Here is a 17,069-nt window from a genome sequence, read left to right on the forward strand (position 1 = left end):
ACGTGACCCTAAACTTCTGGCATATAAGCAGCATGACATCTCTGTTGCTCCTTTCCTGCTCTTTAAAGACATTGCATAATCACTGCGATTGATCAGAAGCTGTTGGGTTGTTTTCCCCCCATGGAAAACCTTCCCAGCTTCCATATACACACCATGATTGTACACTGCCTGACCCCAAAAAAAAAAAAAAAAAAAAAGTACAACTAGAGAGACTTTCAGCAGATCTAACAGAAGAACTGTAACTTAAAATACTATTGAAATTCAGTGTTTGTATATGATTTTATCACTCACTAAGAATAACTCATTAATATACTCATAATTGACATGACAAACCTTGAAATACCACAGTCTGGCACATCTAACTTTCTCTGGCACAAGACTGAAGGACTGTCTAGCGCTTTGGTTTGACTCTGTGCGACAATAGCGATTGACTTTTTTGTTAAAAGATCATTCTATTAAATTAAAAATACAGGGAATATTTAGTGAGAAAGAACAGACTCACAAAGAGTGCTTTCCTCTTTATCCAGAAGGACCTTATTATTTATAATCTCTTGAGTGACCAATGTCTATTTTTCACAATGTTGAATCTGTGATGCAATCAAAATAAAATATACTTTTAGTAAAATGTAAGATAAAGTGAGGTAAAATGTACAGCATGTTCTATAATTATCATATCATTAATCAGTTTATTTGGTGAAGGTGTAAAATCTTCCTCAACATCACTGATCTTTTGCAAGTCAACTTTATTTTCTATAAGGCAAAATAAAACTGACAAACATTCAAGAAAAGCCATAATAATTAAACTTCACTCTATTTTGGAGGACCAGTGCGTTAAAAAAAAAAAAAAAAAAAAAAAATTACATGTACTTTGTCAATTTAAGATTTTTTTAGTCTGCTGTTAATTACTGACCAGCAATAAGCTATGAATATGAAGGACATGTGATTGAACTGAGAGTTGTGACTTGTTGCTCACGTTATATGTGGAAAGAAGAACACAGACTGGTGTTAATTTTTTGAAATGTTATTCCACAATTGCGATAAAAAATATATCAAAATATATATCATGTATGTATTTAATCTAATAAGTGGCTCTAGAATATTCTGCTAAACATGAAGAACTTCAGTGGTCCTCAAACTTTTTCATATCAAGGCAATAAGTTGACGGAAGTTAATTTTTGCCTCTCTTTTTATACCCTCATTTGAAAGTGGATTGGGCAAGATATACGAGAGAGAGAGAGGCCTCATATGGTATGGGCTCTCATCACATTTGGTAAAGTTTCGTGTCCAGATGTTTTTTTTTTTGTTTTTTTTTTAATGTTGGAAGCATTTTGAAATCCAACAGCCAAATAATCAAATATTCCATCACTGAAAGTTACAAAAGGCACTAAGGTGGAAAAACATTCACCTTTTGCTAAGGACTCCCCTGAGAACCCCCTTCAATCACCCAGGACCCAACATCAAGAACACCTGCACTACACAACTAAAAGCATGTGGATAAAAAAGGGCAAGATGTGAAAACCCTTAATAATGTAACCACAGCCTGTACCAGTGAGAGACATGTTGAACTGGCTGCAGGGATTTGTGCTCATGCCACAGAAGCATTAGTGGGGTTCGACATGGATGCTGGGTGATGAGGCCTGGATCAAGTCCAGCAGTCCAGTTCAGCTCAGTCCAAAAGGCATTCGATGGAACCAAACTCTGACCTGAGTGCAGCCCTGTCCAGTGCTACCACAGCTGACTGGGAAAACTTTTCCCTTCAGAGCTAAATTTGAATTTGCTGCTTTAACACAAAAACGACCTTCCACAAACTGTGAGCATGTTATTGTCTGGTTCAGCCTAATGACCAGCCCCAGTGATTATAATGTAGTATATTAAGGCTTGGACCACCCCCTCCCCCCCAGGGTTAAGGGGGTCAACGACCTCTGAGCTGCCCACTTGTCTCAGACAGAAATACAGGGCAATCAGTCTGCTTTCTGTGTCCATCCATTTCATACCTGCTGCCACCTGTTGCTGGATTAGCCTCCAGCTCCTCCTCCTCCCTCCCTCCATTTCCTTCATTGTTAATGGAATTGCCCTGCTAATGATTTTTCATCAATGAGGCCACCAGCAGGGCCACAGCCACCTAAAACCCCCACAGAGGTCAAAGGGGAAATGTGTAAATAGACTGCAAAAGCTGACCTCTCCATACATGACAAACAAAATTTGCACACTCTTGTTCACAGGTCAACGGAACGATAAAGCAAAAATCAGCAGCGAGAAAATCTAAATCATGGATTTCATTCACATTGTGCTTCCTAAATTTCTGAAGGCAAACGTTATACTGCAGACAATCACTTTGTCTCATTGCAACTTAAATCTGTCATATGGAGCTGACAGCAAAGATACAATTTCTAGACAAATCACGCTCTTTGATGATCAGAAATAAAATTCACAGCAGCTGATGAAGCGTCAGCAAATGGACCTCTGTTCTTCAATGCCATTCATAACAAAGAGCATCAGAGAAAATATGATGTTTGTGTTCACGGAACTGAAAGAGTGGCAAAGTTCAGAGCCGATGGCAGTTGAGCTGGAGACAAAATACTGAGCTCACACTCTTTTTTAATCTTTTAGAAGAAACATCAAAACACAATACTCCCCTTTTCTTGACTATAACCTCTGCATCAGTTCCCCTCCCCCTCCCATAGATTCACACTCACCGCTCACTCATCGACAGTGCAATACCATTTCACCAAGAGGAAAGAGCGCCTCTTATCTTCTGCGTTTCAGCTGTCTGCGCTAATTCAATAAACCTCAGAGGAACAAAATGAATGCAGGAATAAAGGATAGGGGGGTGGTGGAGGGGATTGCACAAGGGAGCAGAGAATGAGGCAAAGGTGGGAGAATAGAACAAGAAAACAAGAAAATCCAACAGGAGCGTGGGGGGGCAAAAGCATTAACAGAATGAAGATGCAGAGTGATAGAAATTCACAAGAGGAGAAGGATAAAGATAAAACACAAGGTTGCTGATCAAAACATTCAAAAAAGAATTGATTTTAAAGGCAATATGATCATCTTCCATTTGTTTCTTGTCCCTCCCTGTTACTCCTCTCTCAATGACACACAAAAGTCTGCACAGGGATTTCAGCGCCGGAGAAACCTTCAGGCACTGCACTGGGAAATAAATTGCTTCTGCTAATGCCCCTTTCATTATGGGACAGCCTTTAATTGTGCTGCTGACAGTCAGCCTGGCTGCAGGCCTGATGGGAAGACGACTGAGGAGATGAACAGTGGCTACAGGGGGACAAACACCACCCTGCCGAATGCATGAAGAAAATAACAGATGCTCACCTAGGTAAGCAACACGACTAAAACCAAAGTACAGAAAGACACATGACATGAGCACTTTGCAGCAGTGTGTCAAGGGAAGGTTATTCCTTTTTTCCCCTTCCGATTGGCAGGTTTTGTTCAAACTTATTTAATGGGCAATTTTGTATCCAAGCATTCACATTATATCCCTCCATCTAGCAGATATTCTCACGGACTTATGACCAGGTACGGGACCTGCTAACATAAACCAGACAACTGAGTAAGCATAGCCCCTTCTCAACTGATCAAATCACCGGTAAACACCTGCTGACTTTTTTTCTGCAATGGCAAAGGCCACAATCAGCACTCAGAGCCGGTTCAAATGACATCGATATTTGTAAACATTTGCTCCAGCCAACGTTGATTTGAACATCTCGGAGAAGGGGCTAATTTTCACTTACTCTCCTGCTCTGACGTCTCTCAAAGCCCAGACACTCAACAAACCTGTTACTCATCCAATTGCGGTTACACCAGAAACACTACAGCTATACAGAGTAAAAACAACAAACACACAAGTATCTCACATGAAAGCATGAACACTTTAGTGGAAGCAACAATTCCAGGAGCAGAAACAACAGATCTGTTTTATCAGTTTGTACAGCAGCTAGAAGCACAATCGTCCTCCACAGTGTCACTGTTTGCATCTACAATTGCGCACAATGGCATCAGGACATTAAAAACCTAAAAGCACACTTGCATCTAATGTCTTGTCAGATTCATAATCTTTTAATTTTTAAAGGCAAATTGGGTTCATCTGGGCAAATTTCTTGTACAGCTGCTCGCCATTTGTTTAATCAAAGCTTTTGTAGAAAAGCATGTTCATCTAATAGAAGCAGCCATTAACCCAGTTAGAATAACCCTTCTGAAAAATGATTGGTCATATTTAAGGGAATCTACTTGTGTCTGACCCATGTATGGCGCATTTACCCACACACAAAATAAATCAACTCCGTGATGATTCCTAAAGGGACAACAACTTCACCACTCTTTTGTCTCTTACTGACGAAGCTTCCGTAAACTGGAAGAAATAATGTGATTCAAATGGATTATGAACAACCTTTGATTACCAGTAAATCCAAGCTAAACAGACATTAAACTGCACAAACACTCAGACTTGTCAAGTTGAGAGGCTGCAGGCTCAGACCACTTCATGTCTATTCCATGTCAAAGGAGAACTGACATCATCAGGAGATTGTGCCCCATGATGCCAGGCTCTGGGGTCTCAGGGGCCAAAATCTCAAAGACATCAAAAAGGCTTCAATCTCAAAAACAGCAGACCTGTCCAATGTCAACTGTCACTTAACTCCCTCTCCCCTTTTTCCATCAACTCCATTGCCACAACCACCTCATCGGGCTCCAGCCGCAGGTCAGGGGTGGAGAGGGAACTTAATCAAGGGTTCTCCTATTACAAAAGCCCCTCCACTCCTGTCGGCGAGCGGTAACAGGCCAGCAGAAACAAAAGGCCGGCTTCAGCTCAAGAGAGATGAAACCTGGCTGCTGCTCCTTCGACAAACAGTTTGTAAGAAAAATAAAACTAGATGGCAAAATAAGAGGTAAACATGTGGGTGCAATACTAATTGAAAAAACCTTTTTATAATAATGTTCCAGTTTTATTAAACCCTATTGTAGGACATTAATATGTTGTCAATGGGGCTGACATGCTATTTCATTTTCTTGTCACACTTGGTGTGACATTTTATTCACATTAGGCCTTTAATGTTTGGAGAAAGTTAAGGGAGGTTATTTTGCTTGCAGTAGGGATTTCACTCCAAATAATGGCAGGTGTAAAGTTTACATTGTCCATATCCATTTAATCATGTGTGTAATTTGACCTACAACAACCTACATACATAGTATAGACACCTTAGTTCTGAGTTCTCACACACACACACACACACACACACACACACACACACACACACACACACACACACACACACACACACACACACACACACACACACACACACACACACACGAGGGAGCTCCTAGCCCCTGTGCAAAAAACGCTATGATAACGTATCTGTTACATCTCCTCCCTGTAGGTAAAAGTGATCAAGCCTCAATGTGTCAAATGTTTAATGGATGATTGTGTTAGTCCAAGCACTTAGCGTGGTTGCCGTGCTTCTGGTTCAACAGCGCCATTTTGGACAGGTGATAAGTCTTACTGTAGCAGGTGAGATAAGCACGTTCACACGGATGTTGTATGTACACATTAATGCAGATCAAAGCCAGAGCCAATATAGGCCTGTGTCTTTTCATTTCCCGACAAAAGCCTGATGTCAGCAGGTTTCTTAAGAAGGCTTAAGATGGTTTTTGGCTCGTAAAACTACAACTACATGGGCAATAACATTTCAAATAAAAAATCAGGGATCTGAAGATAGGTGACAAATATAAAAAGGTGGAGAAGTAGCAGCAAACTTCACACCAAGTTTGCGCGAAAAAGCAACACAGGAATAGATGGTTGCTGAAGAAAATTCTGAGCATGCTGTACTTCCTAAAAGTAGATGATCATCTGGATACACTTTAGTTTTAAATCAGGCGACCACAAACATGAATAGACCCTGCTCAGAGTTTAGCTTCAGGTTGTAGCAGCACCACAGGCTAATAAAATCTTAACAATTACAGCAAAACAGTAACAGTCAAAGCTAGGCTTTGTGGTCCCTAAAATTACGATATAAAATCAAGTAAAAACAAATGTTGGGGCCGAAACGTGTAACGCAAATCAATAGTTACATTTTTTAAACAAAAACAAATAAGTGTTATTTATACTTGTGGCAAAATTAACCAATATTCAAAAAAGAAAAGGAAGGAGTGGGAACACAGCTATGTCCCAACAGCCCTAACAACAGGATAATGAACTCAAACAGCAGAAGATGAAGCAGACGACACAGCAGAATAGCAGAGAAGTGTAGCTTTTTCCCCATTTGTATTTTTATCAGATCTATTAAACAGCAACTAATGCTGTGAGAAGAGGATGAAAAGCTGTTCAGCAGCAGCTTAAACATCACTGGGTTAGTTTGCACATCACACTTTCTGTTTATTTCCTACAATTAAATTGGCAATTATCTGAACATTTTCATCTTCAAAGTAACGCCCGCTTTTCAAAGGTTTGCACAAACAAGGTTAAACTTTTTCCACAACATGATACAATCAAATACCCAGGATCTCTTTTTGGACAGAAAGGTGGTACATTTGTTGTTGAGAGTGGCATCACGAGTGGAACTGCTACCATTACCAACACAGAGACAGAAATGTCCTTTTTAATTATCATCTAAGCACCTCGACTATGATCTATCATCACTGTGACTTTACATGTTAACCATCTTCCCTCCTTCCAATATACAACCGTCAACCTTCATTTCTGGGGGGAAAAAAAAAAAAAAGACTTTCTTGCAGAAATTATTCATACGTGTGAATAACACAGCTGTAAAACGGGGGCTGCTGCTGAAGCAAACCTACACAATTACAATCCCGAAAAACTATTCCCTCAACCACATTTACATTCCTGTTCCTCTGCAATGAGAAGGGGAAGGAAATACGGTACTTACAACTTAGAACCCAATAATAATTATAATAATAATAAAAAACCTCAAGGAATTAATTAATAAAATTCCCGGCGCTCTTATAGGACAAATATGTGAAGGCCATATTCTGCTGCTGCTGGTTGCTCACCAGCTTGTCAGAATATCTGAGTGTGTCTATGCAGGCGGTCGCATTATTAAATGATTCATACTTATGAGTGCCTAGCTCTATTCAGAGGGTGGGAATAATTAAGAAGGCATCTTAATTAGTTTGTTAAATGTAGAAATTTTATTTGTGTGTGTGTGTAGAGCAGGGGTCTAAAGAATTTTCATTCCCTGCATTAAAATGAATGTTAGTGCTCAGGTGTCTTAATTGAATGATGTTTTATTCTGTATAAATAACTATTTGGAAAAGGAAGGATAATATTTAACTCGGTATGTTTTCACCTCCGTGCTTAAAGGTGCCACTTCTACCTGAGGAATCACCGAGCTGTTATTAGATATTATTGGATGGCCACGGAAAAAGCTGCAATTTGATTAGGTGCCCAGTATCCATTGTTAGAGTCCACAGCTATGCAAAACAATAGTACTTCTTGCAATATTGCTATTGCTTTACTGCTGTACCTTTTCTACCTGTGGTAAAGGTACAGTATGAGAGAGATGAACAGCGGAGAAAGGAGTTCCTTCTCTCTTCAACTATATTATTCATTATATTCAAGTGCAACTGTTTTGTCTCCCTCGAAGCATGTAGCTTACAAAGAGAAATTTAGTCGAGTATGTGCGAAAAAGAAGCTCACATACCGCCGGTGATTTTCCCATCTTTTGGAAGTGTGTGTTCATATTATATCTTTTTTCTGGATAAAATGGTTTTATGTACTTGGGAAACATCTCAGAATGGATAAATAATGTTTTATACAATTCTTACTCATCAATACCAAGCACTTTACCTGACCTATGACCCTGTCTCTTTTTTCATTTTGGTCTGCTCTGTGTTGTTGTTGGGGGGGAAAAAAAAAAAAAAAAAAAAAAAAAAATCAAATAAATATTGGAGAGGGGGAGAAAAAAAAAAATCAGTGCATGTTATGATAGTACGTTTATTCATGTTTTGGTTATTTATGCCATTTTATCATATTAAGATGAATTTTATAGCTCTTATAAGGTCATAAAAAGTTGTTCTGCAATAAGTCTTTAGACTTAAAGTTATTACCAAACATTTCTGTACTCCTGAAAATAAGGAGTACCGACAACTTTTGGCTAAATCAAGATATGATTTTCCCACTATCATTAGATTCTGTACTCATCAGAAAGGGAGTTTCAAGGCCAAAGTGAATATAAATAAAACTAAGACAAACAAGTCCCATTCAAGAGGCCTTTTGAGAAAAATCTCGGAATCCATGTACATTAACACAGACACCCCCCACAGACAATAACGGTTTTATTGTGACAATGCAGAAAACAACCCCCCAAGCTGCAGAGTTCAGGAATATGATGCAAGATTTGGACGAATCAGTACAACTTCACGCTTGTGTGGATACAAACTGCTAAACCGCAACACACCTCCGATGACACAAGCATGCTGACCATTGCTGAAAAGTCAGCTTCTCCTGCTGACACATTTTCATTAGCTCACATGGTGCGCCCATCCGGTGGGAATTAAATAAATTAGCACTCTATAGGCATTAATGGCTTCATGCAGCAAAGTCACAGTGAGAAATGCAAGATCCACCACAAACACACTGCACACTCCACTGCAGTGCACTTGATTAGCTCCATGTTCGGATCATTTTTCTCCCTCCGATGCTTCACGCAGCCATTTTATTCTCTCGTCATGGCTAAAAGCCTAAATTAATTGCTTTATCTTTACAAAAGCCTGAAACAAATAGTCGATTAACAACAATTCCAGGCCATTCTGAATATAGATTGATTATACTACTGTTTTGTTTTTATTTTTTAATCACTTTTCTCTGTTTTCTATCAACTTGAACTGAGCATCTTTCAGCTACAGACCCCTGCTAGACATAAGCATTTTCTGATATATTTAAAAGGAAACAATTGGAATGGTAACTGATAATTAAAATATTCATTTGTTGCAGCTCTGAGATTTTCACTTGATCTCCCAACAATTTAAATTTATATCAAAATGTTGTGCATATTATAAACCTCTAATCCAACAGAAGGGTTTGAGATATTTTAGGACGCCTTTGGTGGTTACATTTTTGAACTACAGTTTCAGTTCGCTGTCAGTTTGTCTGTCTGCATGTGTGTTGGGCCTTCCCTGTGTCTGGCCCAGATCCTGCTCAAATTAGATTCGAAGCCATTAGTGTCCCAACTCGAAGCATATGTTCCAAGTTGCTGAGCATTTCATTTCACGAGAGGACGACGACGAGAGGGTTGAAGAAAAAAAAAAAAAGCCAGACAGCACAGAAAAATAAACCAGATATAAACAGGGCTGGATTGAGTATGTCGCTCACTTACAGACACAGTGAGACAGCGCAAGAGAGATGGCCCATGCTCTGAAGAAAGACCACTTTTACTTCAGGGTCATGTTCCTGTCCATTAGATTGCAACTGCCACTGTGTGAGTGTGTTTGTGCGTTACATGCGTGTTTTCATATGTGGTTCAGAGAGCGACAGCTTCCACACAAAAGGCACTGCTGTACTCGCATCATAGAAATCTAAATATTCCGTGTGAGACGAGAAGGGGGTTGGGGGGGCATTAGATTGTATTTCAAAAAGGCAGGCGACTTCCTCACTTGATTTTTCCCCCCTTTCTCTTTTCGCTTCCAAAGAAGCAACAATTTTATTTATGTCTAAATACTGTGGATGCAGCAAGAGAGGAACCTCAAGCAAGTCGAATCATAACCTCCGAAATCTAAACAGTCTTTACTTTTCCAGAACAGAGCCAGTATTCTATAAGCACTTCCACAGAGTGGGGGGATGGGCTTATAGTGTGTGTGATCCCGGAGTTCCCAGTCTGCGTTTAAGAATGACAGAGTAAAACACTGCAGGCTCTGTGGAAGCCAGGAAACAGGCTAATGTATTTATTCGAACACATATCTGCGGAGAGGCCCCACGGCTTCAACACATCCCCTTCCTACCGGGGCTTCACCTCCGCAAAATATCCCAGTCAAAACATGAGCAGGGGACTGAACAATATGAGCAAATAAAAACATTTATACAGATTATTATACAAACATTTGGATTATTTGCTGCAACATTTAGGAAATTTAACTGCGTTTCTGCATCTGAAAGAATCTCTCTGAGCTGCAGAGGCTGAAAAAGTCAGTCCTCTTTACTAAAGAAACCACCCTAACAACTACAAGCTGAAGACAAACAGCATCCTAAATTCATACTGCGATGTCCTCATCTGAAATACTGTAAAGCGATATGTTCTCCAGCTGCTGATCCGTTTATATAAATTTTCTTTTTCAGGATTTCCAAGGTAGGTCCCACATTGCTCTTTTTGTCCATTTACCTACAAAGAGGATTTTATGTGATTTTCTTCTTGTGTCATGTTAATCTGCTGGTTCCTTGGCTGTTAAGGTTCAATTGGTGCATTGCAACCAGACAAAACGCCAAGAAGAACCAATCTACTACAGGGAGCTGACACACACAACTTGTCACTCTCAGTCATAACAGCATGAGATAATAATTAACCCAAAAACTAATAATCAAATTGCAGCTCTTCAGATGTCACTGTTATGCTATGAAGTTGGAAATGTTGTTTTGTCCTGTCTAGAAAAATTTAATAAAACGAGTAAGCTTCTTCGAGGATCAAACTTGATTCATCCAAATGAACAGTCTGGTGTGTGACTTGTTTGACTTCAGGCATATTGAACCGTTGTGCCTGATTTATTGCCATTTCTGTCCGCCATTAAAATGAAATGACGCAAGGCAAACTGTGAGGTGACCTTGTCTTCTTTTCAACATTTGAGGTGCCGAGAGCTGGTGACACAGCTGAGGAATCCCAAAACAACACGGCGGTGAGAGTATGTGAATACTACTTACACAGGAAGGAAGGTATGAGTCCCGCTGAGTGGTTTACATGATACTGTAATTTGACCATGTCACCACAAAAAATTCTGTTTACATGAATGTGATCATTCAGAGAAAATTATGGAAATCTGAGTGTCTGAGGTAAACAATATGTGGAGGGGGCCCGAAAAACACTCATCTTATTTGCCAGATGCTGTTGGTTGTCAGAGTGAAGCAGTGCCACTGGCTGACTTCTTGCAGTCCCAACCTACATTTAAAATAGTATCTTCTATAATGTTTAAGTACTTGTGTTATCTTGTATGTCATTTAACAAATTCCAGTTTGGATCCCTCAGACTGCCTTACTGGCTCACCTTGGTGCAACCTGAAATCCCCTGGTGCCAGAATGCAACACAGTGAGCTGAACAATCTGCCAGACTGATGAACAGTCATGTCAGAGAAACAACCCCCCTCCCCCAAAAAACTATACATATGATTCTTTAATTTCAGGAAATACTGGAAGTACCAAAAAACAGATTTGTTACCTAAATGTGTTTTTACAAGCTGCTGTCATTCTCTGAAAACGTGTTTCATGACCTCAGAGAACAACTCTCAGAAGTTTTAATGTGAGATGAAGAAATAGTTAACAGTCAATCACCAGACATTTTTGGTTTTTTAAGCAGACCTGCCACTCCTGACTGTGTGACATTACCATTCTGTCTTTTTATCAAGGCAAATGGTGGAAATAAGCTTACTGTGATTTTGCCCATAACAATTTAATTATATGTCTGGACTCTGGGATTTCACAATTGTGTTTACCTTACTGTCAAATCCATCCATAACAAAGACTACAATGGCACTTGTGTAATTCATGCAGTGGTTGTATGGACTCAGCTTTTTCTGTTCTTGTGTTCCACTTTGGACAACTTCATCCTAAAGTCTTTCTCATGCAAAGAATTACCTTCAATGTGTTTCACGTTTCATTATTTTACAAAATATTTTATTTTTCTTTCTTTGTTGCACCTGCAGTTTAGAAAATGCCAAAGCAGTAGGAGTGTGAGATTGCCTTTCTCCAAAAGAAAATATTATTCATCAAGCATCTCAAACAGGCAAATTAAACCACAAATATCCAACAAAATGTAAAGATCAACCAGACAGCAAAATGAAAACAAAGTAGCAAACAATTTCTCCATGACAAAAATGGAAACAGCAAACAGGCAGCACTCTGGTGCTCCTCCTCAAATCACTTCCTGTCCCTTCTTGGACAGCACTCTCAGTAAATATAAAATGTCAAGTACAAACCAACAATTAGCAAAAAACATTTGATCAAAGCTTGAATCTGCTGTAATTGGGTGAGGACACAGAGAGGGCTGCAGTTCTGTGTTAATATCTGTTCACAGATAAAACACGCATCGCTCTGATGATTGTGTGTGTGGCGGGGGCTGACAGGTCACAGCGCTCTGACCCACTAATGAGAGGCAGAGCATAACCACATCAGACAAGAGCAATGCTAAGCAACTGGTCTTATAAATAAATAAAGAGAACGATCCTAATGCAAAAAAGGTGTACATGCCCCACAATAGCAACATGGCACAAACAATAACAGTCTCATAGCACGACCACAACAGACAATAGCAAGCTGTCCGCAACACACGTCAGGGACTGAGAAGCGCAAAAGCTTCTAGAAAATTTATATGAACACCAGAAAGTATTTTGTTTTCAGCGCATGATTGTGTTCAATGTGCTGAAATCTGCATGTAAGTTCTCACTTTGCCATTTCATCAACCACATGCCCTTTAAACATCTTTAAAGCAGTAAGACTTAACTTCTCTAAATGTTCCATAGTGCCTGTCTTTTGTCAAAGTTCACACTGAGTGCAGCCAGCACGCACTCTCTGAGCTACAGCCAATTAAATCAAAGTATAAACAAAGACTTTGCAACAAATAGGCCCTTGATTAGCTTCCTGTTGCACCTTAAAATGTCTAAATGTATAGTTTTTCTTGTTTGTGGATAAAATATTACTTTGTAATTTGGTTGAAACTTCATAGAAAAAAAATTGCCCTAAAATGAATAAACATAAAACGTGAAATAAGATAAAAACTAAGACGACAAACATTTGATCTGATGCATTTGGCTGTACATGTGGGATTTTAAGACTGAAAGCAGGCATGGATTTGCAGATCATTCTGTGTGTGTGTGTATAAGAACATGCATGCACTTACATGTGGACATGTGGAGGTTGGAAGCGGCTCTGGTTGATGTTATAGTGTGTAAAGGCCTGCGTGGGGTTGGAACTGTACTCGTCCACCGTGATGGTCACTTTGCCATGAGCCATCCTTCCGCCGTTTGGACATGAGACGCCGTACATTCACCAGGATTGAGCAGCGAGCCGTGCAGCAGTCATCCTTCAGAGCCGCTCAACAAGCCCAGGAAGTCTTCCAGCAGCAACAGCAGCAACCTGGCAAACCAACTCGTACACGACACGCTGCAGTCTGCACTGAGAGGAGCACATAGGGACATACATACACACATCAGCTACTTTAAGTACAGCACCACAATTCATGCACCTACTTGTGAAGTGAACTGGTTGATAAGTCTTTTACATAACAATAAATTAAAACCCTCCCAGGATACATTTCCACACATTTAAATCATTCAAAACGTTACATGCATGAGGAACAGTGGCTGTTACATGGCTGGAAGAGCTATGACGACTATGTTGAAGCAGTGCAAAGACAGATAGCGCAAGAGATTGGGTTTCATTTCTAAACACAAAATAATCTGTCTCTCACATATGCAACTACACATTTTTCTTGTCAAATTAGAATTTAAAAAATAAAAAAAAAACCTCTTCCAAAACAACAACAAAAATAAAAAAATCAAAAACAATCACACCGTTCTTCATAAAATCCTAGTGAGGAAAACGCATTATAGCAAGTTAAACAAATTTATATTAGATTTAATCTATCTTTTCCAGACAATATGGCATTTCATCATTAGGGAAAAAAATGTTGGTTAAAGTTCGTTACTTTGCTTTCAAAAACTAAAACATTTAACTGTTAAAGCAACAATCCATTAGGCAGAAACTAATACATTTACATGTAAAAATAACTGTAGCCATGGCCTCTACAACATCAGCCAGTTGAAATAAAGCACAGTGAGAAAGAAAGGGCGCAGGTACAGTCTCTACTGGTGTTCACAACTGTTACAGCCCTCGATAAAACAAGAAAATTCTTCAAAGCACATGCACGAAAGGAGGTCTGCTTCCCTGCTGACAATTACCCCCGAAACATACAAAAATAAAACAACGATCTCCTCTTGTTCTTCCGTGCCTAGTGCTCCAATTCCAAAATTAACCAGTTACAATTAATCTGCCAGCTGAACTGCTAAAGCACCTTGGGAGAGCCTTACAATAAATACTAAATTAGGTAGTTTAAAAGAAAATGAATAAAAAAAACAAAACAAAACAAAAAAAAACCCTACACGCTTTCACTCTTGAAATCCTGGAAAGAAAAATGACAAAAACACAGCGTGGTGTTGGATATTCAGAGCTCACTCACCAGGCTTGGATGTGTGCGTGTGTGTGTGTGCGCGCATGTGTCCCTTGTACCCTGAGCTTCCCTCCTTGTCTGACCTCCCTGACTGATAGTAAAGTGGCCACTGTGGGCTTGACAGGCTTTATATACCAAACCTCCTGATGCAGCCACAAGCACAAGAGGCAGGCAAAAAAAAAAAAAAAAGGAGGAAAAAAATCTTGTGATGCAGAAAAACCTCCAGTTGTGGCTCATAAAAGCAAACAACTCTCAATCTACACAAAAAGAAAAAACTGTCCTATTTTCAGCAAAAACATGATTCATGTTTTCTGGGTCAACTGGATGCTGTTTGCTACAGTGTCCTACGAATATAAGTCAGGAAGATTTATGCCAGTCCAAAAAAAAAGGTGGGAAAACGCTAGCTCCCACCCCACACATACAAAACTGAGTTTGAGCTACCCCACAAAGTTAAGGAAATAAGTTTGGAGATCTTCCTTGGCCTTCAACAATTAAATAAATAAACAAAAACAAATAAATAATTATCCCTTCAGTTAAAGGCTGCCCTGTCTTGCACATACTTAACCCCAGTAATCACTCCTTCCCCGGGCAGAGCATAAAGTCTGAAGTACAGTACCACTGATGCTGCTGCCCTGGAAAATGCGCCTTTTTTTTTTTTTTTTTGCACATGTAGGCCGAAAAGCTGAGGACGGATTTGTGTGCAGCATGCTTCAGTTTCCTCTGAGTGAGCGTGTGCGTGTGAGAGTGCGTGAGCGAGTGTCTCTGTGTGTGTGTGTGTGCTGAGAGTCGCCTTGCTCGCCTGTCTGTCTGTCTACCTTATGGCTACAGTAGCAAGCAACTAGCTCTAGCTTAGCCTGCTAAACCTGCCCTGGCAGCAGTTTTATTATGCACGCTGTAGCTGAGCTGCTGCTCTATCTCTTCTTCTTCTTTTTTTTTTTTTTTACTGGGGGTGCACGGACGGACGGACACACACACAGACACACACACACGCTGTCAGCCCCGTTGTTGAACATACACAGCTCCTATGCTCGCTGCCTATAGCTAACTTCAAGGGGAGAAATCTCTCCGGTAAAGCGGAGGAGGAGGAGTGGGGTGAGGGGGTGAAGGCGAATAAATTGACCCTTTCTGATACCATGCATGTACGCGATGTGTGCTCTGCAGCGCTCACAGAAATGTACACTATATACGTATATATATATATTATATATACACATATACAAGGTCCCTGCATTCCTGACCTCTGCTCCGGGAATGATTAAAAAAGCAGCCGGGGGTGGTCGGTGTCACGGCACCGCCGGGCTAACCTCCTGCTCTTCCTCGTAAATGACAAGCCACCTTTTACCCGTCGGCTTTGTGTCAGGAATGTATTTTTTTCTCCCCGTCTCCTCTCTGCCCTCCCTCCCTCCCTCTCTCCTCGGTTCTCAAAGCAAAGCGGAAAGGTTGCTCTACCTTCGTCGTGTGGGGTTTTTTGTGCGTTTTTTTTTATCTGGCCGGAGAAAGAGAGTCGGGTCGGGGTCGCCCTCTACGCGGCGGCGGCGGCGGCAGCAGCAGCGGCGGCGGCGAAGGGACGCGGGTCCATGCGGCAGCAAGCGGAGGGAAGCGGGGCAGGTTCGTACGCGGCCGTCCGAGGGGGGCTTGTGCGGTAGTCTGGGCGGGCAGGGCAGCACCTTCGACCCGGCGGGGACCTGGGCTGGCTCCTGTGGACGAGAAACCAGAACAAGAGAGCCGGAGAGCGGGGCGAGAGACACTGACAGACAACAGGGAGGGAGAGAGAGCAGCCTCGGTCTGACGGAGGGGGAGCCGGAGTGCAGTGAGTCGGAGCTGCCACTGGGGTCAGAGAGCAGGAGAGCACGAGCGAGCACAACCCCCCGCCACCTCCCGTGCGCGCGCGCGCCTTCATCGGCGGGCACCCGCGCAGCGCGGCGCGAGAGGGAGAGGAGGAGGGGGAGGAGTCCCGAACCAACTCCGTGCAGCGTTCACCGGCTGTCGGAAATTACATATTCATGTTCAGATGCACCTTACACACAGTGGTGCCTTCTTTTTTTTTTTTTTCGAAAACCAACTCCAGCAGCACAACATACAGGGGGAAAAGGGAAAATAGAAACCAACAACTAAATAAAAATTAAATAGTAAAAAAATGTCATCTGTTGCTCTAATGACAGTGTCCTTTGTATATTTTCTGAGAGCGGTTAAAGTTTAGTATTTGTCATCATTAAATAAATAATAATTTAAATCTTATTCTTATGTTTCTTCTCTTTGTTGTTGTTCTTATTATTCTTATTAAATAAACACCAAGAATGGGAGTACTTAGCACATATAGAATCTTTTAGAAGTGACATGATAAATTGGTACCAAATAAATTGAAACGTGCACTTTCTATAGGTTCTAAGATTATCTGCATGCCAAGTTTGTATTTCTCACATCATAGCCAGCTAATCAGCATCCATATTTTCATCATCCCCAGAGACACAGTGAGCAGAAACATCTACCCAGGCCCTTAAAGAATAAAGGAATATCTTATCTTATTTTAATCTTATCTTAGACTGGTTGTTTTTGTCTGTGATGTCCCTCTTTGTGGGTCTTCCATGGGCCATGGAGAAAAGTAATACTGTGGTGGGTTCACTCCAGTCTGTGAGGGTTCATGACATGGAATGATAAGAATGTTATAGATTTCAT

At 40.8% G+C, this 17,069-nt stretch overlaps 1 protein-coding gene across 4 annotated transcripts in view; it reads right to left on the reverse strand.

Annotated features, from left to right (window-relative positions):
- mpped2a (metallophosphoesterase domain containing 2a) overlaps positions 1-16,208 on the reverse strand; it is a 68,013-nt gene extending 51,805 nt beyond the window's left edge. The window contains exons 1-2 of one of the 4 annotated variants that reach the window (XM_029498293.1): positions 15,843-16,208; positions 13,065-13,334 (exon numbers count right to left, since the gene is read on the reverse strand). In XM_029498293.1, coding sequence (XP_029354153.1) covers positions 13,065-13,210 — 146 coding nt within the window. In that variant the 5' untranslated portion in view covers positions 13,211-13,334; positions 15,843-16,208. Of the gene's footprint in view, positions 1-13,064; positions 13,340-14,402; positions 14,443-15,631; positions 15,758-15,842 lie in introns of those variants that run through there. The other 3 variants (XM_029498292.1, XM_029498295.1, XM_029498294.1) reach the window with 3 other exon arrangements.
- Positions 16,209-17,069: the final 861 nt, after the last annotated feature.

This window comes from Echeneis naucrates, chromosome 3 (assembly GCF_900963305.1).
Source record: "Echeneis naucrates chromosome 3, fEcheNa1.1, whole genome shotgun sequence".
NCBI lineage: Eukaryota > Metazoa > Chordata > Actinopteri > Carangiformes > Echeneidae > Echeneis > Echeneis naucrates.